Source organism: Cryptotermes secundus, unplaced genomic scaffold (genome assembly GCF_002891405.2).
Source record: "Cryptotermes secundus unplaced genomic scaffold, Csec_1.0 scaffold279, whole genome shotgun sequence".
NCBI classification, from domain to species: Eukaryota; Metazoa; Arthropoda; class Insecta; order Blattodea; family Kalotermitidae; genus Cryptotermes; species Cryptotermes secundus.
In genome coordinates, this window is record NW_019726227.1 from 306,223 (window position 1) to 329,941 (window position 23,719).

Here is a 23,719-nt window from a genome sequence, read left to right on the forward strand (position 1 = left end):
AGTGACTGTGGTTGACATACCAAATCCATATTAATCTTTTCCTTCTGCTGGAAATATTTCCACACTCATTGTGCCAGGGGTGGTAATAGTTTCTCAGAAATAAGTATGCATTCAGTTCAGTAGAAAAGCCCAGTGAAATGACTGACACATATTAAAAGGAAAGTATTACAAAAATGGTTTGTGAATTCATTGCTATATGAATCATTGTTGGGAATGATGGTTATGAAATCTTAATGGGACTGGAAATAGCTTTCTCAGATGAAATGCTGTGGAACTAAGTACATTACATCCACCCATTTACAGTCCTGCAATGCATATATATTGTGTCATTAATTATTTCAGAAATTAATTTGATATTACTGACCATGTAATTACTTCTGAACAAAGAGTTCCTCTAACTGAAGAGTTCTATCTCCTGGGATATATTCACCACTATTTTGGAGCTCTGCTTTCTTCATGCTTCACGCTGGTTTCTTGCTTGGCCAGTTCTTCAAATATAAAGACGGAGGTGACATGTTCCTCTGAAACATCAGCTGACTTTCAATGAAATACAGAGCTTTATATCCCAGGAGTTAAGAGCCCTTCATAAGCACTGCTGTGAGAACCTAAAAAACTAAGTAGTTTTCTTAAATACTTGCATAAAGAAACTATTGTGTAGTGTCTTGCATGAAAACAAGCAGTGTCTTATTACAAGTTTACATAATGCCATTTAATGAAACAAAAGTAATTAACTCTAGAGATTCATTAAATAAGGATTCCCTGTTACAAAACACAGTCTTCTAAGACATGACACCATGTAATCTGGTACATTTTGGGGCAGAAGTGAGAGAAGTGGGGATTCACTGTACTACGTACTGGGAAGGCAGAATGATCAAGCAAAGGAGGATGAGGTGGGCAGGGCATGTAGCACAAATGTGGGAGATGAGGAATGTGTATAGGATATTGGTGGGAAAGCCAGAAGGAAAGAGACCACTGGGAAGACCAAGACGTAGGTGGGTGGACAATATTAAAATAGATCTTAGAGAGATAGGATGGGATAGTATGGATTAGATTGATCTGCCTCAGGATAGAGACCAGCGGAGAGCTTTTGTGAACATGGAAATGAATCTTTGGGTTCCATAAAATGCTGGGAAATTCTTGAGTAGCTGCAGAATTGGTGGCTCCTCCAGAAGGGCTCAGTTCCATGAGTAAGTAAGTACAGGGAAGGGAGAGTCAGGACTGGGGTTATGAGCGAACTAATGGGAACAAGTGCCCCTGAAAGGGATTCTTTCCTCAAGGCAGAAAAGCACCATAACAGCAAAGATGATGGGGGAAAGAATTTGGAACGAAAAAAAAGAGGACATCAATGAATACATTCATGCAAAGTGCATTGTAGCCAGCATTTTCATACATGGTATTTTCAGTTTTCCATACCTTCTGTATGCAGTCCTTTCAGTGATGTATAGTTCTGCAATGGCAGTGAAGTGGGCAAGCACAGGATGGGAAATGCTTGGAATGAAACAAAAGTTGTGTTGTTTGCTGGAAGATAGGAAGTCATGGTTTAGTTTCCTTCTTTATTCAGTCATTTAATCATGTTCTTTTTCAACTACACAGATTATAATACATGAAATGAAAGGATGATTATGAATAACAAATTGAAGCCACATGCAAAAAATGACAATTTGAAAAGAATTCAAGAATCAAGACAAGAATAAGAATTTCCTTCACCAGGAAAATGGTCTGCCATAATCGCAATTTATAACAATAGCCAGTTTTTCACAGTTAACTGAGGTGAGCTGCTCATTCCTTTCGACATCAAATTCTTTTTCAGTGAAAAATGTCGATACACCATGGTATTTAAAATATTTCAGTTCTAATGTCATGTCCTTTTTCACCATGGGAAGAATGGGGGGGAGACAATTCTGCCAACAACTTGATCATGTCAGTGTTGCCAACAACTGTGGCCCTGATGGATCAGGTAGTTTGCATGCTACAGTACAAAGCAAAAGCAGTTACCTAACAACTCTTGAACTTCGACACTGAAAGCTCAATGCATGAGTAAAGATTGAGATGTCCTTTTTCTTGATCTCATCTCAAAAATTCGAAGACTAGCGCGCACCTAACAAACTGGGTCGCAGGAGCAGTATGAATACAGTGATGATGATGTGACAGTAAAATTAAATTCTCTTAGTGTGGGTTGGAGTCCAGCTGGGTCCATTTGGCATGGAGGCCACTGATTGGCCTATAGTACCTGCCCCAGGTGATTATGATGATGGAGAATTTGGTGGAATGAAGATTGGCAGGGGAAACCGAAGTACTCGGAGAAAACCCGCCCCAGCATCACTTTGTCCACCACAAATCCCACTTGAACAGACCTGGGATCAAACCCGGGCCGCCATGGTGGGACGCCAGCAATTAACCACTTGAGCTATGGCGCAGCCTTAATGTGACAGTGAGTCTTTATGTTGCAATCTTGGCACTTTCAGCAGATATAACTGTATCACCAGTTTCCTGTGCTTCTTCCATGGCACACATCATGCAGAAGTACTAATTTCCTTCCCATACATATTGTCATACATAATTAAAATGATTAGGTTTTCTATCTGCATGACATAGCAGAGATATGACAAGTTTTGAAATGAAGTGTCAAGCTTTTCAATTGTGATCTGGACCGGGCTAAGGTGAAGCTACCCCTGTAACAAGCCATGGAGATCCACAGGGTTATGAGATGCCAAAGCTCCCACATCTTCTAGACAGTCAGCTCACAGACGGTGGTGAGGCTGTCAGCCTTATGCACCAGCTGCCCTTTACCCCCAGGAAGATTCTCGGTACTCATTTCTGTTAGAGGCTGAGTCGACCCCAAGGCCATGGTGCGGCTGGGAGGATTATGTCAATTAAAAAATGCAATAACCTCACTGGGAATCAAACTCCTGACCTTCCAACTGTAGCATAGTGCCTCAACCAACTACACAACCACGTGCCCCGGTCTATACCAAGAAACTAGTAATTGTTCAAAGAAAGAAAAAAGTAAATGTATGCAAACTGTTCATTTCCTTTTATGCATTTATTTAAAAACACAATCAGAAAGCAGACTGGATATAAAATGTATTTCATAGTTCACCACCATTCCTGTTCAAAAAATCTTTTATTCTTATAAATATTTAGTGAGTCACATTCAACATGTGTGCACAAGCACATGTTGGTCTTCGTACAAACTGTGGATTACTTCAGCAAAAAGTGGAATGTGTTGACAGATTCTGGTAAAACTCTCCAACACCAAATTTCATGAAAATGCATTCAGCAGTTATTGCACCCCAGCATACACACAGATGGACAGCCACAGTGATGCTAATAGGTACACTTTTGCAGCTTTACATTGTGAACACATTAAAAGAATAAAATGCGCTGAATTTCTTCTTTAACAGTGTGCAAAAACAGACCTCGGAAACTGTATGACCTAATAATTTAAAATCATATGGTACTAGAATTTCTCGAGCAGCTAGCAGTTACTCTGCATTTCAAAATATTTCACTGTTATAAAGTCTGCTGAATGTCCAAGTCGATGCTTCCCACATTCAAATAACCAGCTTCAGGAATGCTTCAGCATCAGTGCTGTTTCAGTCTCTGGGTGGTAACAAATTACCAAATGTTTGTATGTTGTACTTCAATGTTTAATTGGCCAAAACAAATAAACTTGATATATGAGACACATTCAGTTCAGCTGAGAAGAACATATTACGCAATTTGCTAACAGGCAGACAGGCGGTTCAACTTGGCCTGAATGCCACGCAGCCTGTGGATCAAATCTGCAGTGTCTGGTTTACTGTACAGCACCATCAGGCAATTTGATATCACATCAGATGCCTTGGCAAGTGTGGCTCGCCTGAAATGGTTTGAAAGCAAGAATTTGCAACATCACAAACTGCAATCCAGCGATTTTGCAAGCACATAAAAAGTATCTGTCTGTATGAACAAAGCAGCAACAGTCCAGCAAGTTTGCAAAATGCTGAAAGTGTCCTGTGATTATTGTCTTTTGAGACCATACAGATGATGGACAATGTCCAAAATGTCAGTAATCTCAATTGCAATAGCATTCTCAGAACCCTTTAGATTCAGCTAACATGTCTATTTTCATGTTAATAACATTTATTGAATTAAAAAGATTATATTGTTTTAGACTTTTATTATGAACAAGACATGAAGTCACCCGTACTACTACCAATCAGTGTCACGTAACACACACTGTTGTATAAATAGCATTGGATGACGGTTAAATCATAATGCCACTTTGAGACCTGTAGTGCCTGGAGATTTAAAACTATTATCATTGATGATAAAGATTAAATAAGAATGAAGTTCCACACACCTGTCAACAAGGCTCACCATCTGTGGGCTGACAGTGAAACTCTCTATTAACTGAGCGAGCGCCTCCACCAGATGGAATTCATTGCCCTCGGTCAACCACACACGCTCATTTGCAGCAACCAGTCTGGAAGAGGAAAGTGGAACATGCAAGCAGGAAGCATACATGTCATGCTCGTAACTTACGGCTCTAGCAGTTATTCTTATACTAACCTCCCACCTGTGCACACATTCTGCAGTGCCCTCTGTCTCTCAATTCTCCAACCAAAATATTACTTGCATGAGCATTATGGGTGTTGAAATTTCAGTGGAAAATCATCAGTTAGCAAAATAATTACTGAATCTGAACCATAAAATCGACTGAGAAGCAAACGTGTATATGAAACATTTGCCTATAGATTTACCTACCTCACTAACTTGAAAATTTCCAGAAACCCAGATACATTTAACCCAAGGTTAACAATATGCAATAAGCAGTGATTTTCTCCACAGGTATACTGTCATTTAATCAGTAAAGGTGGAAACTGCAATACCAATTCAAACATATCTGCCACTATATACACCTATATAGGAATCATGTCAACCGTCAACACAACAAATATTCAGTTTTAATATTCAGTCTTTATTGCTGCTACATGTTTTGGTTGCACAAGACCATTATCAGGCAGTTATACACAGGAATACGTACAATCATTGAAATACCGATATGGATCCCTATCAGTGCAACACGTCATATTATATACTGACATAAAACTTTTGCCTCTAGAATATTAAAACTGAGTATTTGTGTTGATTGTTAATATACATGGTAACAGAAAATTGTCAGCCTTCTGTATATATACATTTCCTCTTTCCCTGCACACCATCTTTCTTGAGGTCAACACATTAAATTCTGTTCATTTCATAACATTCACACTCAGTCTGAGACTGAGCTGGAATCTGAATTCCTGACTGTCGATCTAAGTCTCCAAGAGAGCCTGTTCGCTCCTGTTGAGAGTCTGATGCTACGGTAGAGGGGACACAACACAACTTGCTCTCACAGCAAGAAGTTTACCTCTCATACACATCCATCAGCGTCATCAGAGGAACACCAAGAGCAACCATTGCACTATGTACATGCATGGTATCAGCATGTAGCCTACATGCCTTCAGCTCCAACTGGCGCACAAGGAATGCTGAAACATTCACCACCAACCATGGGCATAAACAGCACAGCTGAAGCAGTAGGTCACGTCTGCCTGAGCACTTAAGCACACTTCAATGAAATTCAGATCTGAATGAAGAAGGTAAGGATCCTACATTAAAAGGTGCTGGGTGACATGATAACTGCTTTGCACGAAGCTCAAATTATACTTCATCAAATTTGAAAAAATCAGCAGCTCAGCCTACAGTGTAACATCATAGTACAACGAGCACCGTCTTTTGTGAAGTGACCAGTTGCAGTACCATTGAAGTTCACTGGCATTTTGGAGGAAGATACTGCCCCCATGTTCAGGGTTGAATATCAAGCAACCAGCTGCTTGTTTCTTGCTGGTTGCTTGCTTAGTGTATTCTGTGACCCTGAAGATTGAAGCAGTATTTTCTTCCAAAATGCCAGTCAACTTTCATTGGATTTTATTGCATCACATCACAGAAGACAGCAGCTCAAAGCCACCAAATGATATGATTACTGGCAAATAACGAACTGTAAAACAAATGGAATGAAGCAAGAATGGCCTAATGTGAGGCCCTAACCTGGATGGACTGAGGACAACCATGAAAGCCTCAGTCACAACAGATGGTCTCTGGGCTAAGGTCTGAATGTGGCACCTCCTTATAAATGAAATAGCAGTGACTTGAATGTGACATTTGGTCAACATACCAAGAACAGGCACGACATGTTACAAGTTACGTCGGCGCCTGTAAACTTTACGACATGTTTCATGATGATGTTACAATTTCAAAAAATACAAAGCAGAAACTTCATACACCTTACAAACTTTAAACGTGGCACTTGATTAGCTTCACTAATAATATGCATGGACTTGCAAAGTATTTAATCCTTTAAAGCAAAATGGTAACTACATGCACAACATCCCTACAACATTAAAAGTAACTGCATCTTACCCACAGAATGTATGTGTGTGTCTCACATGATTCTCACAATAAACAGCGACTGTTTAAATAAGAGATATCAAGCAGTGGGTCTTTGTAGTGGAGGCATTGTGTTTATTATGAAGTAGGAACTTAATTTTTATAAATATTACTTAGCTGAATATCGTGCTTGAAAGAGTTAATATCACATGCAGTGAGGGAAGCAAAATAACAAAATATGTATAAACCCGGCAGCCAATATCCACTCCACATCTCCTAAGGGGCATCGCGGTACTCACGGACTGGAAAGCAGCGTGGTGAGCCACCATACTCTTGTCCAAGGGACTTTATCTTGCTCATGAGCACTGCCATCCTGTCATCAGCCCCAACAGAGCTACAAGCCTGCAGTTCAGTCTCAATGATGTTGAGCCAGATTGTCTCGACCAGGGCGAGGTCATAGTGACCCGAGCAATGAATGATGGCTAGCTTGCACTCCCAGAGACTGAATGGCTCGCAGAACTCCTCGTAAAGCTGGTGACACAAAGACAAGTCCAATTAGAGTGCACTACATGGTTCCAAAGGATTAGGCTCAATCATCACTTATATTTATTAATTCCTTGATTTGTGGCTTACTTAATGACACTGTCAGTAGCTCAGACTACACAGTGTAGAATGGTAGGATGATGAGCAAGTAATGAATTGAAAAGGGTGTTGAAATATGTGATTGTGGTCTAATCAGAGGAACTATTTCAACAAATGTCTGGAGGGACTAAGAAGAGCCATATTACACCTCAGTGACCCAGCCAAGACTTGAAGTGGGCACCTCCTGGACACAAGTTACAAGTTCTCCTGCTTGAGCACACACATCAGTACTGCAAAATAGCAATCAGGTTGTTATGAGATATGCCCTATGGCATGTGAGACTGCACGGCCTGGCAGATATGTACCGATGTTTCAGAGGCACATACTGCCTCCATTTTCAGTATGAAAGAAGGCAAGCAGCAAACACCATAAGATAATATAGGGAATAAGGTGGAGTGAATATTTCCTTGCAAGGCAATGCAAACAAATCGGAAAGATAGTGGCAGTTGTGGCACACCTGTGTGATCTCTAGCAGGCTGGAGTTGAGACGCAGAATTGCATCTTCAGCCAAGCGGTTTCGCCCCTTCAACTTGGTGAGTGCCTCCAGCACCTGCAATTGGGAGAACTGTGTCATTAGATCACAGACTTTTGACTGATAACATACATACTTGTTTGGTTCCATTTTCAGAGTAAAGGGACTATCGATACTAGAGTCTCACCTGCTGCTGGATACGTGCCACATCAATCTTATCCTCAAGTTCTCGCAAGAACACTCCCAGCTGTGGGGCATACCCCACCTGATCACTCCTCATACACACGACTGCACGGGCCAAATACTCTATGCGCTGAAGCAATGTAATGGATGAGCTGCAACCAGAGAACTGACATGTGTTTTGGTTGATAATGGGAGTCAGGAGAGTTGTCAGTACAGTTAATGCGGCACGGGACAGACAGCTGAGGAACAGCGGTTCACTTCCAAGCAGGGGAAAGAGATTTCCCTCTTTTGTACAGGGCTCACACTATTACTGGAGCCAGGGTGCGCAGCTAACCACTCACCTCCATCTAGTGTTGAAGTTAAGAATGTATGGAGTTATACCTCCACCCAACATCATCATAAACTGGTACTTAATTAAGTACATGAACTTTACCTTACATCTCATTCACAACGTCTTGACACTTTGCTTATAAAATGAATATGGATATTGCACAGACATGTGATGTCTGAGACAACAGTAAAAACAATAAAACTGAAATGCCACGATCTGTACCAGACTATATAAAGTCGCTAATGGCAGTCTTTGTACAACACTCCCTTATGCAAATGCACTTCTATGATGCCAATCCTTACAAAAATTCATTTGGCCCTACAACTTTTCCCAAGGACCTCTAATGTAAAATTTCATAAAAATCTGCTGCTGATCAGTGCTTCAGCAGAAACATCCAGGTGGACAGATGGACACAGTATCCCCTAAATATGTTCTATGTTAAATTCATGAACATCAGACAAGGAACGCATAACAGGATTGACATGTCACAATCAGTCACATTTTTGTATGTTGGCAATAGTCACAGAGCAATGTGACTCGAGTTACTAACTTCCTTGACAGGAGTCATTGCATTTGGGAGGGACAGCTTATTCTCCCATGCTGCAAGAGCATGACTATAGAAATATATAACACTGAATGTTAAGGTTATGATGAATGATGAATTCAAGGAGATTTTGAAAGAAGTGGTCATGGCACAATCAAGGGAGGGACTGAGGAAAGCCACAGACAAGCTCAGATTGGAGAGATGGCATCCTGGCAGGATTCAAAGTGAACACCTGGGCACCAGGCTTGAGCATTACCACTACACCAACCTGCTAAGTGAACCAGTGTAGGTATCTTACTGAGTTTCATGAGAAAGAAAGGATGTTTGGAGAGGCAGAAAGAGGTGACAGGAAGACAGAGGAAAAGGCATAAGAATGAGAAACAAACAAGTTAAGAAGGAACAATAAAATACAGGCACACGAAATGGAGCTACAAGTATATGGTTGTCTCACCCAGGACGAGTGGCAAGGTTGTGCAGTATCTTGGCAGCTGCTGCGTGGTTCATGTTTTTCTCATAGTACTTCCAGAGCAGATCACATACTTCAGGGCTCTGCTCTGATTTGCGCACAAGGTACATTTCCATGCTGGGCTGGTGTACTGTGAGCAGGTCACCTGTCAGCTGTTTTGTCACCAGCCAATCAAACACAGCCACGTGCATTAACTCATCCTGTGACTGCAATGCCGATCGAACCAGCCGGTTTACCTGTAAACCAACTCATGTTTACATTAAGCTTGTTTCCCACAATTCATGTCTATTTTCCTCCTACCCAGGGCCCCTGAAACACTGCATCTTCCCTAGAAATGTCATCGGAGACCTTATGCCCCTGTTTCTGTATAGGATATCACATCCCAGGAGAATTTGACCTTAAAATTCATTGTTGTAAGAACATCAAAATTCAAACAGGAAATATAGTTACACTTTGACAAAGTGGGGGGAATTAACACCACCTGCTGAAAATAATAATTTGAATTTAAACTGTACCCAAAACATGTGAAGGCTAGTACTGCAGCTGTACCACACAAGGGGGTGGGAAGTTCTCAGATAAGACAGACATACACTCACTGATATGAGTCATTACTGTGAACAATGGAATGTGTGCGTGGGCAGCGAATGTTACAACAAAGGGGTGCTGGAGGCAGCATGATCCTTACAATCAAATACTTGCATCATAGTGCCATCTTGCCACAAACACAGGAATTACAGAATATGAAAAACCAGCCTATAGGCATTAATACAAGAGGTCAGTGAGAGACTTGGCTGAAAGGGACATCAACAGCATGGGAAGGTATTCATTCAGGTACAGTGATACACCAAATTAACATTTCCAGCTATGGTTTGACTGCAACAGTGAACTAAGTCAACTGCAAGTTTTTACTGCATTTGGGGACCAGTGAATGGAAACACTTAACCGAGGTCACTGACTTGGGATCAGCGAAATCAAACACTAAATCCAGGGACACTTTAAACTGGGGTTCCACTGTATGTTAGTCTCTCTGTTCAGCAGTACAGATTTCCACTAGCCCAAAAGGTTTCTGGCATGTGAATACACGCAGAGGGGAGGGAAGTGCAGCAAGATTACAGTCTTGTGTACTCAGACATGTATCAGCGTTCTACAGGAACCTGCTGTCTCTTATGAAATTCACCCCGAAGATGGAGGCTGATTTATCTCCCCAAATATGCAGTCACATCCTGGAAGACCACAATCTTAATACTCACTTCCATCAGAACCTCACCTGGTCATTGGCTTCACTCTGGGAGATCTGTGTAGTGTCCTGTGCCACGGGGACGCCGGGAGACACCGTCACGCTCAGTGTGTGTCTGCTCGAAGTCTTCTGGTCATACAGGTGATCCAGCAGACTGGTCACCTCCTTGTAGCACTCCATCCTACACAGCATAGTTCGACACAATGAAGTGAACAAACAAGCAGAGCTTGCTTCTCAAGGTAATATTATTCAGCCACTGATAAAATTTCCAGCATTTTATGGAACCTGTATATTCATTACCATGTTCACAACAGCAAGCAACTGGACCCTATCATGAGCCAGATGATACCATCCAAACCACAATACCCTATTTCTTCGAGATCAATTTTAATTCCATCCTCCTCCAACTCAGCTTGTCTTCCAAGAGGTATCTTTCTTTGAGGTTTTCCAATTAAAATTCATGATTTATTCTGACCGTCTTACAGTGCATACATTTATTCACCTTACTCTTCTCTCTTGCACTACATGTTTCAGCACTAAAGTGCCATCTTCAGGTGCTTTTCAATGTATGTCGAACTGCTGCATTGCATGCCCTGTTGTCTTTATACTAAAATAACTAAAATATATATTCGTCATATATATTGCTAAATTTTAAATATTAAAAATGTTAAAACTATTCAGGATTTGTCATCCTTATGTCGTATTTCAGTACGCGAGTCACACCTATCTTCTTCTGTTGGAGTATTCTTCCTACTTTCATGTGTATTTGTAACGTGAAATTGTATTCATTAATACCGCATTCTGAATTTTATTTGTTACGTGTGGTATTATAATGTTTAATACTCACTGTGCTTTGTGTTGTGTCTTACTCCTGACTGCGTGTGTTATACTGCTGGGCCTGCTGGGTATGTGTGTGTGCTGTCTTCGTTTTGATTGAGTTATGATGTTGTGGGGGTAGATGTGGTGGGGGTAGGTGGTGGGGTGTTGTTATGTTGTTCTGTGTAGATAGTGTTTAATTCGTGGTATATTGGGTTATATATTTCTTTATTTANCTGTTATATTTATTTATTTGTGGTCTTGATTTTAGTATATGTTGTAAATTGTTCTTAGTTCTAAATGCTATTTTTAATTTTGTGTCTCGAAATAATTTTGTGATATTTCTTGTTTCTTTTCCTATATATGTGAATGCTGCCCATTTCGTTTTTGTTTTTTGTTCTTCTGAATTCTCTGTAATGTTCTGCTTTTTTGCAATGTTTTGTTTTCTGTTATTTGTAGTTAGTTTTGTAATTATATCTGTGTTGTACTTCTTATTTATGAGTATGTTGTTTATACACACACACACACATACCCAGCAGGCCCAGCAGTATAACACACGCAGTCACAGGAGTAAGACACAACACAAAGCACAGTGAGTATTAAACATTATAATACCACACGTAACAAATAAAATTCAGAATGTGGTATTAATAAATAACAATTTCACGTTACAGATACACATGAAAGTAGGAAGAATACTCTGACAGAAGAAGATAGGTGTGACTTGCATACTGAAATATGACATAAGGATGACAAATCTTGAATAGTTTTAACATTTTTAATATTTAAAATTTAGCAATATATATGATGAATATATATTGTGACATGATGCGCAACAGAGAACCGCCCCCCACCAGCAGTGAAGCGGTGGGTGAGTCAGAGCTCCCCTCCCCCCCTCCACACAGTAACGTAACGCACAACACGCGGTGACGTAAGACGGCGCGAGGTAACAGCGTTGTTAGGCTATACGCAAACACGGTGACGCGGCACCGCTTCCTACTGTGACGTGGCATGCAACAGGCAACAGCAAACAGAATAAAAGCCGGCTGAGCAGTAAGTGTGAGTTAGTTGTAATGTGGCCATCGCCAAGTTCAGTAGTAGTCGAGCCAGTGTGTTATCAACAGTTCTCAATGTAGCAGCCTGCGAGTCGAGTTGACATATAGCAGCAGTCGCGATAAGAAGACCCGAACGCATGGTTACAAGATTTTATGTGACAGTGTGCGATAATTAAGAAGTCAGCGAGCGGAAGACTTATTGTGTGCTTTCGAGACTTTGTGTGTGCTGTAGTACAGTTATATTTGGAGTGTGTAATTCAGAAAGACTTGTATAGCTCCCGCGTTATTAATACGTGAAGACTACTGAAGACAGAGTGAGCTGATTTGCGAATAGGGTTACAAATCGTGAAACCCCGCAACAGTGCAAACAGATTATTGCGATTAGGGTTATAAAGTGTGAAAATGCGCAACTGTGTTATAATCAATTGTAGCCGTTACTTGTAGGTTGTTGAATAAACCAATTAACAATTCAGACGGCGTCTTCATTAACAAGACACGTTACATTGGTGTCAGAAGTGGGATTTGGACTTACACACGTGACCAACACAGATTTGAACGGAAACGCGTTACAATATTTTAGTTATTTTAGTATAAAGACAACAGGGCATGCAATGCAGTAGTTCGACGTACATTGAAAAGCACCTGAAGATGGCACTTTAGTGCTGAAACATGTAGTGCAAGAGAGAAGAGTAAGGTGAATAAATGTATGCACTGTAAGACGGTCAGAATAAATCATGGACATAAATCAGTGCAACAGATCGCTAAAATATAACATAATTAAAATTCTGTATGCAGTTCTAGTCTTTCTCTCTCTGTTACACTATTTTTGATCCGTGTTGGAACAACGGCCACCATGGGCGTTACCTGTAATGCTCACCTCTTGATATATGCCTGGTAGCCCTCAGTGTCTTCAGCTGGCTCCTTGTTCTTGTAAAAGTGAAATCCCACATTCTTGGGGTCGACTTTGGATGCATACACAAGTGCCAGTTCCAGCACTCCCTCATAGAACTGGCTGCTGAAGAACCATTGGCACATCATCTGCAAGTTCACCTGTGGAGCCACGCTCTTGCACAGCTGTAAATAAATCAGTATGTCACCTGTACTGGGAACAGTATAGCAGGAAGCTGTCATAATGCATGTTAGGGAATTACCTCAGACTTTTGCTGAAGGGAATGTAGAAACAGTTGAAAACTAGGCAGGATTATTTTCTCAGTTCATGATAAGACCGAGAAACAAATTTGGAAAAATTTTGATAAATGAGACAAGAAATTTTTCTATTAAAAAAAAGGTTTACTGTAAAAATGTATAATGGCCATATTTTGAAAATATTACAAATGTGATACTTTTGATATTAGATCCCTTTTAGTAAAAAATGTTCATAATCATTGTATTTGAAGAAAAAAGATATTCAATTCTAGGGCCATGTCCTTTTTCTCCAGAGGCAGAAAGCAGGAGACAGAGACAGATTTTGTCAAGGTGATTCCTGCTGGAGTTGCCAACTGTTGTGATTCTGATGGGTCACGCAGTTTGCACGCTACTGGACAAAGCAAGAAGAGTTATCTGAAGATCCTCGAAGTTCAAGAATGGGAAGTCAACGTCTAAATCAATATCAAGATATTTTTCTTGATCTGAACTCAAACATTTGAGACTCACACTGCCAGGATATGCAGATGAGGTCCTGAGCCTGAAATCTAAACTCAGGACTTGCTAAATGGCCCTGAAGACACATCAAAATTCAAAGAGTTTGCAAACCTGCAGAGCCTCCCGTAGCTTTGCCTCTCGTTCCTCTGGGTTCTTAATTGTTTTTGCACTCAGGAGCATCTCGCTTGCCTGCAACAAGGAAGCTCAAGGAACTTACTGGAAATTAAACAAGAGAGACGTGTAGGGTCTGCTGTGACTGGCCCAGTGGCTCCATACAAAAACAACTTCCACTGCTCAGTCGGTATAGCAACAGGCTGCAAGCCAAATGGCTGAGGAACTGGGAGTTGATTTCTGGCAGGGCTTTGGAGAACACGCAGTTTCCTATGCAATGGCCATTGGGATATCCCCCCCCCCAACTAAAGTGGTTTGGGCATGAAACTGACTGCTCATTTCCATGCACAGACAAGGTTAAGAATATATGGATACCTCCACACCCTACATCTTCGTGGTACAGTGTGTAGTTAATTAAGCACAGGGATGACTTTAGCTTTACTTTTATACTTGACATATAAGAACTCAAGTTGGTGTAATTTAGCCTTGAACAATGATTACCAAGAATTTGCCCATCATCAAGTGCTCTAAAGTGAACATGACGACTCAGAAACAGGATCTGTTCTTGTCCACAGGCAGGGAGGTGGAGAGGCCGTCAGTTGGGTCACTAACAAAAAGCTACCTCAGTCATTCATGTGGAGATTAATTCCCTCTAGTAGACACAATTGAGCAGGTGTCTCCCAATCCTTGCACATGAGTATAGACATAGGTCGTGTTTCTGAAGTATAACACTCTGTTCTGCTTGCTCACTGGAATGCTCTAGAAGTGACTCAAACAAGGATACGTAGTCTGTTACCTTGGAGCATGCAGCATCTTCCCTCCTGTACAGACTCGGGCAGACCTCACGCAGCTTACAGCTGATTGCATCCACTGAAGCATTATCATCCAGATATCTGTACACATCAGCATGAATATGCTCATTAATGGGCATGCCCTGCGCTATGTGGTCAGCCCCTAGCATTGAACATGAGATTCCTCAAAAATGGAACTAGTCCTGCTTGAAAAGCTTAAAGTTGCTCTGCTGGTCAACAAGTTCTAGTTTTATGGAACCTGAATTTCATTACTGTGATCACAAGCACCCGACACTGCAATACATCATCCCATTTCTTTACAGTTCATTTTAATGTTATCCTGGTTGTCCAAGTAGAATCTTTCTTTTGGGATTTCCTACAAAAACTATGCATGCATCAGGACTGGAGCAAAACACAATACAGGGGTTGGCACTAAATGGTCCTTGAACCATGACCATTTTTTGTGTAGTTTGCACCTTTTTAAGGTTTTTCCCCCCAGGAACTTTGATTTTGGTACCACACTGCCAAGTTATGAGGGCTCAAAAGTAAGTCACTATGAAAGTGCTAATTTTCCATACATTTAAAACATCACAGAGCCTCAAAATGGCATTAAGCATACAACTTAGCAGTGAAGACTTTTCATTCTCCCTCTACTTGTTGTGTACAATTGGTCTTTGATAAGAATACTGAAAAAATGAATGAATCAATGAACTGAACATAAAATACAGTCAAAATGCCTTACATTTATGAAACATCTCTGTTTCTTGGTAAACTTCATTCTTTTAGCACTTGGATTGTAGTTACATGGTGGCATGCTTTTTCACAGCTTTGGGAATCAATGGAAAACTTTCTGGTGTCTTTATGAGTTGCCATTAAGTGAGTTACAAGGGCAGGGACAGCTCAGTCAGCATAGCAATGGGCCAGATTGCTAAGGAACAGGGGTTCAAATTCCTAGCAAGGGCAATACATTTTTCTCTTCTCTGCAGCATCCAGCCTATCCAATGGGAATCAAGGGCACTTCTCCTGATGGTAAAGCAGTGGGGCATGAAGCTGATCACTCACCTCCATCTTCACTGTTTGGTGCTTAATTAGGCACAGGGACAATTTACCTTTAAATTAAGTGTTGACAAAACCATGCAAAAAATGTGACTGCATACACTTAATCGTGCCATCCTTACAAAGCAGAGTGGGAAATTTGGCAGCACAAGGTTCTAGTTCCTGACCTGTTGATGAGGCTGCTGATGAGGACAGAGCAGACATCCTGACCTTCCAGTACAAGATTTCTGAAATTCATCTGTTGCAGCTGATTCTGCAGGTCCTGCAACAGACCAGAGTTTGACTGATGGCTTATTTCATACTTGTGTTTCAGGCAGTGAAGCTATGTAGCACTGAATGAAACAGAAGGACAAGTGTGGGGAAAGAAAACATTCACGGCCTCCTGTAATGAGTTGTAACAAATATTGTAACATACTTCATCTTCAGTCAAATTATTTAATCACTAATATACGCAGAATGATGATGGACAGCAGTACTGCAATCTCACTTTACTTCAAGAAAGGCATTTTGGATATGACTGTACACGCTCCTACTCAGTTGCCTCACCTTACTAAGGGTGTCTGCTATGACGTGGAACTGATGCTCACACAGTATGCGCCACATGCCCAGTACTTCACATGTATGTGCCACAAATGCTTTCAAAGCATCAAGCGAATGCTTCTCTTCTAACTGGGCCTCCTGCTCCCGGTTCCTCTGGGGTGTGCGGTGATGTAATGATGTTTCAAACGAGTCGTGGCCTGCATGCCGCAGCATTGTGTTCTGCAGGTGGATATTCCTGTTCACAGAATAAAAAAATGGATCACAGGGCTCTCCAAACTTGGGGACACATCCCCGCTGCAATACTCCATTCTTACCACATTCTGCCTTCGGGAGATGTACAGCTCTATGGGAACTGAACTGAAGGGTTCCAGAATTACTTCTGTGTCACAGGAGTTCACCTTGAAGCAAACAACAGCAACGCTGTCAAATGCAAGCAGTGACCAAATGTACTGTCAGGTATATTTGTTGTTCTGACTCCTGAAGGGGTCAAAACATGTAGCACTTCAAAACAACAAGCAGCATCAAATGGGATGTGACACCATGTAATTTGGTAGAAGTCTGCCAACATTTCAGAGGAATCAACCGTCTCAATCTTCAGGGATGAAGGGTATGACAAGGCAGAGAGCGGCAGCTACAGCGAGACAATATTACACGCCACAAGATAACAATACACATGTTCAGCAGTTGCATTATGTAACTAGTCCCCTTATACAGTCACTGGTGCCCTGGCTGAACTGTTAGCCTGCATGTGGTGCAGTGGTACAGGAGGAGTTGGCACTTTACTTACATGACTCCAGAGACTGAGAGCTGTGTGTTCTTCTCCAGGAAGTTCCGCAGGGCCTGCAGGTGGCCCAGGATCCAAACACAGTCCTCTCTTGACACAGAACTGCACAGCTGCAACACACAGGACAACTGTCAGTTGGCTCCCTTTGCTGTTCAAACTACTCTGCTTACACTGAGATTGATACAAAGAAGTCTCAAGGGTCCACCCCCCACCAAATCTCCCTCAAGCTGTCACACCTGTCCCTCCAGTCATCCTGCCACTCTGTTCACATGAATGTTGGCACTGATAGCCTCATTTGTAACAAGTACTTTGGGTTGGTTGACATAGGCCAAAGTGGATTGAAGGCAGGCCCTGAGTACTGTCACCCCCAACTTCCATGTGACTTTGTCCTGCGGCCTCCGTTATCACTACACAATGTGCTAATTCTGCCAACTATCCTCATTCAATTATGATCACCAGTTACAGGAACAAATTTGTCAGTTTCTTTGTACTGGGTATGAAGATCATGCCACTGAGGTCCCCAGTGTAGAACCAGAGAACTGTTATCACCCACCTGACATATATGACTCAGACTCCCAGAAGAGGAAGCAGGATTATCAAGCACTACATACTGTTCAGCTACAATATTATGGAAAATATGTGAACTAGGTCAGGATCTTGCAATTGTGGAGAAACAGGCTTCCATGGTGAGCTTTAGCCTGTAGTAGTGAGCTGTCGCTCTACAGCACAAGTGCTCCATACTCTCAGTACTGACAGGACCAGTAAATTACTCCTTAAAAAGAAACATATAAGTAGAAAAATAACTTGACTGACTCCCACATCTGCTGTTTACTTACAAACTGCATCTTGTCCAGAGTTGCCTTGCTGACAATTTTAACATTCCACAGTGGCCGAACAATGCGTCCAACATACAGGTACAGTCCATTGTGGCGGTGAGAATACTGTATGCTACCCGTGCCAATGCTGGGTTCACTGGTACTTAGGGAGATATTCTGCTGTGGGCTTCCAGTGACGTGGGATTGTGCGTATGGAGTCGATACGACTGTGGGGCTAAATGCTGAAAGACACAGACATGACCTGGTATATGAAACAGAGCTGGGTCTCATGCATCTCACAGTGAAGTGTAAAACTGACAGGGTTAGTGATGCACCCCGTAGAATGGACTCAACGAACTATAAAGTAGACGACAGAGAGATAAAGGAAAAGAAAATACTATTTTATTGAAACAGAATGGACAGATCAATACTGACAGAGGCCTGAGAAAGTCCTACAAGGAAAAACACAACAATATGCCCTATTATATTGCAGCATCACATTTGTTTGTTTGTTTGCTTGTGTGTGTGTGTGTGAGTGTGTAAATATAGTGGTACCTCATTTAATGCTCGTAAATGTAAGGTTTCCCTCATTTAACCTTTAACGAACGAATGTTATATATATCTACAGCAAGTAACACACCAGGGTGTCTGAATGTTAGATTTATCTAACACAGGACATGTGCTCCCTTTGGGAGTGCTGACAGTTTGATCTGTGTTTGAAACCAAAACCCATGCAAGGTCATTTCAGTGGTTCATTCGTTAACTCTGAACAATGGAATTGTTTATCATGGTATTGGTTTCGATACTATTTACGTTTAGATATGACTGTTTATAACCTGGTCAGCCAAATAGAACCCAGCTTTGTTTTAAGAATTGAGGAGGAAACATTCATCTGTGCTCGCATGTTATTGCTGCTAGAGCTTTCAAGGAAGTGTGATGTATTCAAGGATTGGTTTCCAGTAACAAATTATCAGTTAGAAAGTCAGTGTCAGACTGTTATATATTTCTTTATATATTATTTTTATTTTGTGTCTTGGAAGAGGTATAAACCTACTGAGCCAGTATTACTTTGTAAGTAAAAGGCATCTTCGCCACTGCGACTTTTGGTATCAGTGTCGGGCTGGCACTCTTTTCGACTAGTATTATAATTACTTTGCATCACTATTTTGTGAGTATTACCAACAGCTGAGTGTATTGCTTTGTCAATCAACATAATTTATTCAATTTAGCTGGAAACCCCCTTCCCCCAAGATGGCATTTCTTGGGGGAGTCAAAGTTCATCTGGGGCCCAACTGAGTCAACTGGAGCTGAAACTTTCACGACACTGGCAAACAAAAGGGAAACAAAGACATTGTTGTGTGTGTTTGCTAAATAAGAAAAGCAGGAGCACCATTTTCTATTGTAAAATAAGTGTGATGTTGGGCTGTGCAACATGGGCTGCTTTGAGAAGTGGCACATGCGTGTCAGAGTGTGAGGTATCATAAACTGTGAAGTGACGCAGTTCAAACTCGCCTAGAGTCTGAACAAAATATTGTTGTATATAGTGTGATCAAATCTGCAGTATCACCATGTCTCAAGGTCGAACAAAAAACTATGGGTAAGTCCTTTGGAATTTCATAATATATATAATAAAGAATTTATTTTGCATTTCATGGCAAAATAATCACAGTTAATTTTCATTTGTAAAAATTTCTCTTTTGTGCATATATAGAAAATTTTATTGCCTTTCAGGTAGTTTTTAGTTCATATTTCTATGTTGCATGGAACAGAAAATTTGTAGTTTTTTTTTAAAGTTTGCAATGTTAAAGACTTAGGGCCATTTAAATTCTGGCTGCAGAGGGCTCCCGGCAATTTAAAAGTCCACATGTTAAAGGTTAATATCCAATTTCAATGATCCCTCGTAAATGTTTTCAGTCACTTAAGATTTTCCTCAGTTCAGTACTCCTTGAAGAAACCTCAAATGTAGGCTTCGCTGTACTGTACCATTTTACACAGCCAGTGTTTGTATGCATGTACAATGAACATCTATCCATTTAGACTTTCAGGTTGCCATCAGGCACAGCTGCAGCAAAGCGCCCCATCCCTGAAGCCAATAACCTTACCATCTCACTCACCTCCACTCGCCATGGAGTACTGGAAAGAAGGGGATGCAGCGGGGGAGACAACAGCTCTGATCTTGGGTTCACCTCCGTACATGAAGAAGGCACGAGTGGCCCACTCTGCCACCTGCAGGTTCTGTGCGCTTTGCAAGCAGGCCAGTATCAGGCTTGTGGCACAAGCCTGTTCCTCCTTCTGGGCCTGAAAGAATAACTTCACTGCTTCAGCTTCAGGTCCCCGGTTCTCAACCAGCAGCTGGCGTAGCAGGTCCACTGGCCGCAGCTTCTGCAAGATCTCTGCCCCCTGCAATCCACAACAATGGTTCAAACACTGCCAGCAGTTGACAGAAAATGTGTTCTATGCTACATGACAAGCACGGATGTCATTAAAAACAAACTTCTTTGACACACTTTTGACATGATGCATATTTAAAACTAATAAAGAACTTAATGGCCATACTGTGTGATCTGCAAAATGTTGGGTCTGAGATGAGTTTCCAGCTTAAAGACCGAGGATGTGATAATGCGCTGCCTGACAGGGCTATCACACACCTCAAAGGGCACAGATTAATGAGTATGGATCAATGGTTGGATCATGAGTAGCAGGGGAAACTGTAAGAACTCAGAAATAAACCCATTCCAGTGCCACTTTCTGCACCGTGAATCGCATGTGAAGTCCCCCAGGACTGAACCCAAGGCCCCACAATGAGAAGCCATGATCTGCAGGTGAGGTCACGTTCCTTATGTTCCCAAAACACCGGAAAATCAAAGTACTACCGCAAACCTGCTGTGTGAGTATGATGTACTTCCTTGGCGACTCCATGTGCTGCCTGACCACCAACGGAGGATCGGGCATCATGACAGGGTCCTCGGCTCTGGATTCACGGAAGTTCACACTGGGTAGTATGGCCTTCACATCACCACCCTGCACCTCCGCCATTGCCCAGACAATGCCTTCAAGAGGTATCAGAGTCTGCGCCTCCACCAGGTATGGATGGAACGGGTACGGGTCACTTGATAGGCACCACAAGACGTCACGTTCACTGCCTGGTGCCGTCACCAGTAGCAGGTTCCCTAAGCACACAGCATTCCAGATTAGACAGAGGCCTTGCGATTGGGCATGGGCATATCTTACAATTCACTGTATATAGTGATGGAAATGGCATGAAATAATGGACTCAGTAGTACACAAACACTATGAAGAATAAATCCTATTCAGGAGACACAATTACTCATCAGTTGAGAACATTTTAGCATCCAGACTGCTTCGCAAACAATTAATGACTGAAGTCCAATGTTTATGCAAACTATCTCCAGACATCCCGTGAAATCTAACTCACCACACTTATAATGAGCCATGCGCACTCTGTTGGGACGCGATGATGGAGCGTTTGCAGCAAACCCAGGGGGAAGACGTACATGCATCAGCTGCAGTGTGTATGGTCTTACATTGACATTTGTAATTGATCCTGTTGTGAAGTAGAGTCGAACGCCAGTCTGAGTCACTGCCACCAGGTTCAGATGTGAGGACTCATCCGCCTCTATGGCACACACGCTCGCCAGTGGGCGGAAGTTACTGCCATCCAGTGTCCTGTGAGAGACAAATCCATGGCTTACACACAATGATGATTGATATCTCTCTGAAATCAGACGCTGAAGAATTAAGACTATTCAGACAAATGCATGAAAAGATGTGGGAAAGGATGTTACATGACTGCACTGTGAGAGCAAACAATTTATCCAGCAGTTAGACAGACCACTCAAAAACAATCCAAATGGGAGAACATGTAGCTTGGATCAGTGAAACAAGATATGTGCATCCTAATACATAAAATGATACCCTGTATTAATTCCTGGAAGTCTGAAATTCATCCAAATAACATCCGAAATTCCAGTTTCAACCACAACGGAAATACAATACCTCCACTAGAGACCAGCCTGTTAAAGGCTGTTTACTAAATAATTGCTGTTTACTGTGAGAATTTTAATGTTAATGTTATATAGCAGGCAGTACATATACACGGCTATCACTTTGCTTGAGAATGTTCATGCAACTTACTTCACTATGCTTACAGCATACTGGACAATGGTGATCTGGTTCATGCTTGTCACTTTGCTGGTGGACATGCCTCCCCCTCCCAGGTCGAACACCTCAATGCGACCCTTCTCTGTTAGTGTGAACAAGATGTTGCGACTGTTGTCTATGCTGATCTGTGCTATAGGATCCTCCTCGCCAAATGCCAGATTCAGGAACGATGGCACAAGGAATGACAGCGTCCCTGTCGAGTGATTCACCTTCTTGCAGCGCCTCCCGAACCAACTGCCTGCTGCCTGGTAACAATTATAAAGTGACAGTTGAGTCCATACAGACCCAGGGTTCAGCTGATTGCAGATGTTGGATGTAATGTCTGGACCTTACTGACCCATTATGATTTAATTTATTTAGAGTCTGTTTAACAATGCTGTCTATAGCCCACACTGTACAACAGCGGTGAGTAGACCTACTCGACACTGGAACTGCATATTATAATTGTCAGAAGTTTGGAAACTGTGCAGATAGGCATGGAATGGATGGTGTATGGGTTTAGGTATATGGTTAACAGAGGATTTTGTGTATTTAATCCATGATCAACATTTCTGTATGCATGTCACACTCACAGCTCAAGAAAGCCACACGCTGCTCATGACCCACAGTTTGGTGACAACTGCTATACAGCACTGAAGGAAAGGACATTATAGAATAATGAATTTGAAAAGAATGTGGAATGAGTTGATTACGGCCGAATCTGAGGCATTCCCAGCATTTTCAGGGAAGCACTGAGTCAACTATTAGGCTTTTCACATATGACTGTACAATATATAGGAAAATTATAAATAATAAAGACACGGAAAAGTTGCAAATAGATTTCAACAGGCTGGGGAAGTAGGTGGTTGAAAATGAGATGATAATTAATCCACCTAAAAGCAGGGCAGTTTGTTTCGTGAAAGTCCGAGTGATGGAACCACTAAATTATTCATTATGGGACACAGTAATTCCTGAAGTGAGCAGCTATAAATACTTGGGAATAATTTTAAGCAGCGATTTAAGTTGGGTTGATCAAGTTAATTACATGGTGAAAAAAGCCTGGAAGGTACTTCATTTTACAATGCTTATTCTTGAAAAGCAAACTGGTAGCATTAAAAATTTAGCCTACACATCACTACTGCATCTGATTCTTCAATATGGGGCAGTGTGCTGGAATCCTTACAGAAAGGGACAGATAAATGTGCCAGACTGGGCGCAAAGCAGCACGGCAAAATTTGCATATCATAGAAATGATTTGAACTAGGAAACCTTGACACAGCACAGAAAGATAGCTTCCATATGCGCTCTCTTCAAAGCGTACAAAAGAGTACGGGCTTGGAAGGCTATAGGTGATAGATTACAAAGATCTGGGCAGGGTTGACCATGAGAGGAAAATTAGGTGCAGAAAGCAAAATACAGGTAATGGAAAATATTCCTTTGTAAATAGGACCATCCAGCTCTGGAACTAACCACTGGCAGATGCTTTAGGGACTCCCCCTGCAAACCAAGTAATTTTAGGAAAATGGTTAGTTAGGAAAGTGATAAATAAGGCAAAGAGAATGTGTGGGGGAAATCATCAAAATATGCAGTGAAGTGAGGTGAAGGAAAGGTCAGGCTGAACTGTGAGTGCATCAGTTCATGACATTACAAACTGTGAGTG

The 23,719-nt window shown here is 41.6% G+C and overlaps 1 protein-coding gene across 3 annotated transcripts in view; it reads right to left on the reverse strand.

The window, feature by feature from the left end:
- Nucleotides 1-2,877: 2,877 nt before the first annotated feature.
- The window catches only part of LOC111863985 (nuclear pore complex protein Nup155), a 28,165-nt gene continuing 7,323 nt past the window's right edge, over nt 2,878-23,719 (reverse strand). For 2 of the 3 annotated variants that reach the window (XM_023850848.2, XM_023850847.2), the window contains exons 7-25: nt 22,054-22,325; nt 21,335-21,585; nt 20,779-21,068; nt 20,013-20,298; nt 17,920-18,140; nt 17,087-17,193; nt 16,306-16,534; nt 15,927-16,021; nt 14,709-14,805; nt 13,913-13,990; nt 13,038-13,234; nt 10,320-10,470; nt 9,038-9,288; nt 7,716-7,863; nt 7,514-7,606; nt 6,714-6,945; nt 5,396-5,516; nt 4,346-4,468; nt 2,878-3,862 (exon numbers count right to left, since the gene is read on the reverse strand). In XM_023850848.2, the coding sequence (XP_023706616.1) occupies nt 3,727-3,862; nt 4,346-4,468; nt 5,396-5,516; nt 6,714-6,945; nt 7,514-7,606; nt 7,716-7,863; nt 9,038-9,288; nt 10,320-10,470; nt 13,038-13,234; nt 13,913-13,990; nt 14,709-14,805; nt 15,927-16,021; nt 16,306-16,534; nt 17,087-17,193; nt 17,920-18,140; nt 20,013-20,298; nt 20,779-21,068; nt 21,335-21,585; nt 22,054-22,325 (3,378 nt within the window). In that variant the 3' untranslated portion in view covers nt 2,878-3,726. Of the gene's footprint in view, nt 3,863-4,345; nt 4,469-5,395; nt 5,533-6,713; nt 6,946-7,513; nt 7,607-7,715; nt 7,864-9,037; nt 9,289-10,319; nt 10,471-13,037; nt 13,235-13,912; nt 13,991-14,708; nt 14,806-15,926; nt 16,022-16,305; nt 16,535-17,086; nt 17,194-17,919; nt 18,141-20,012; nt 20,299-20,778; nt 21,069-21,334; nt 21,586-22,053; nt 22,326-23,719 lie in introns of those variants that run through there. The other variant, XM_033751267.1, reaches the window with a different exon arrangement.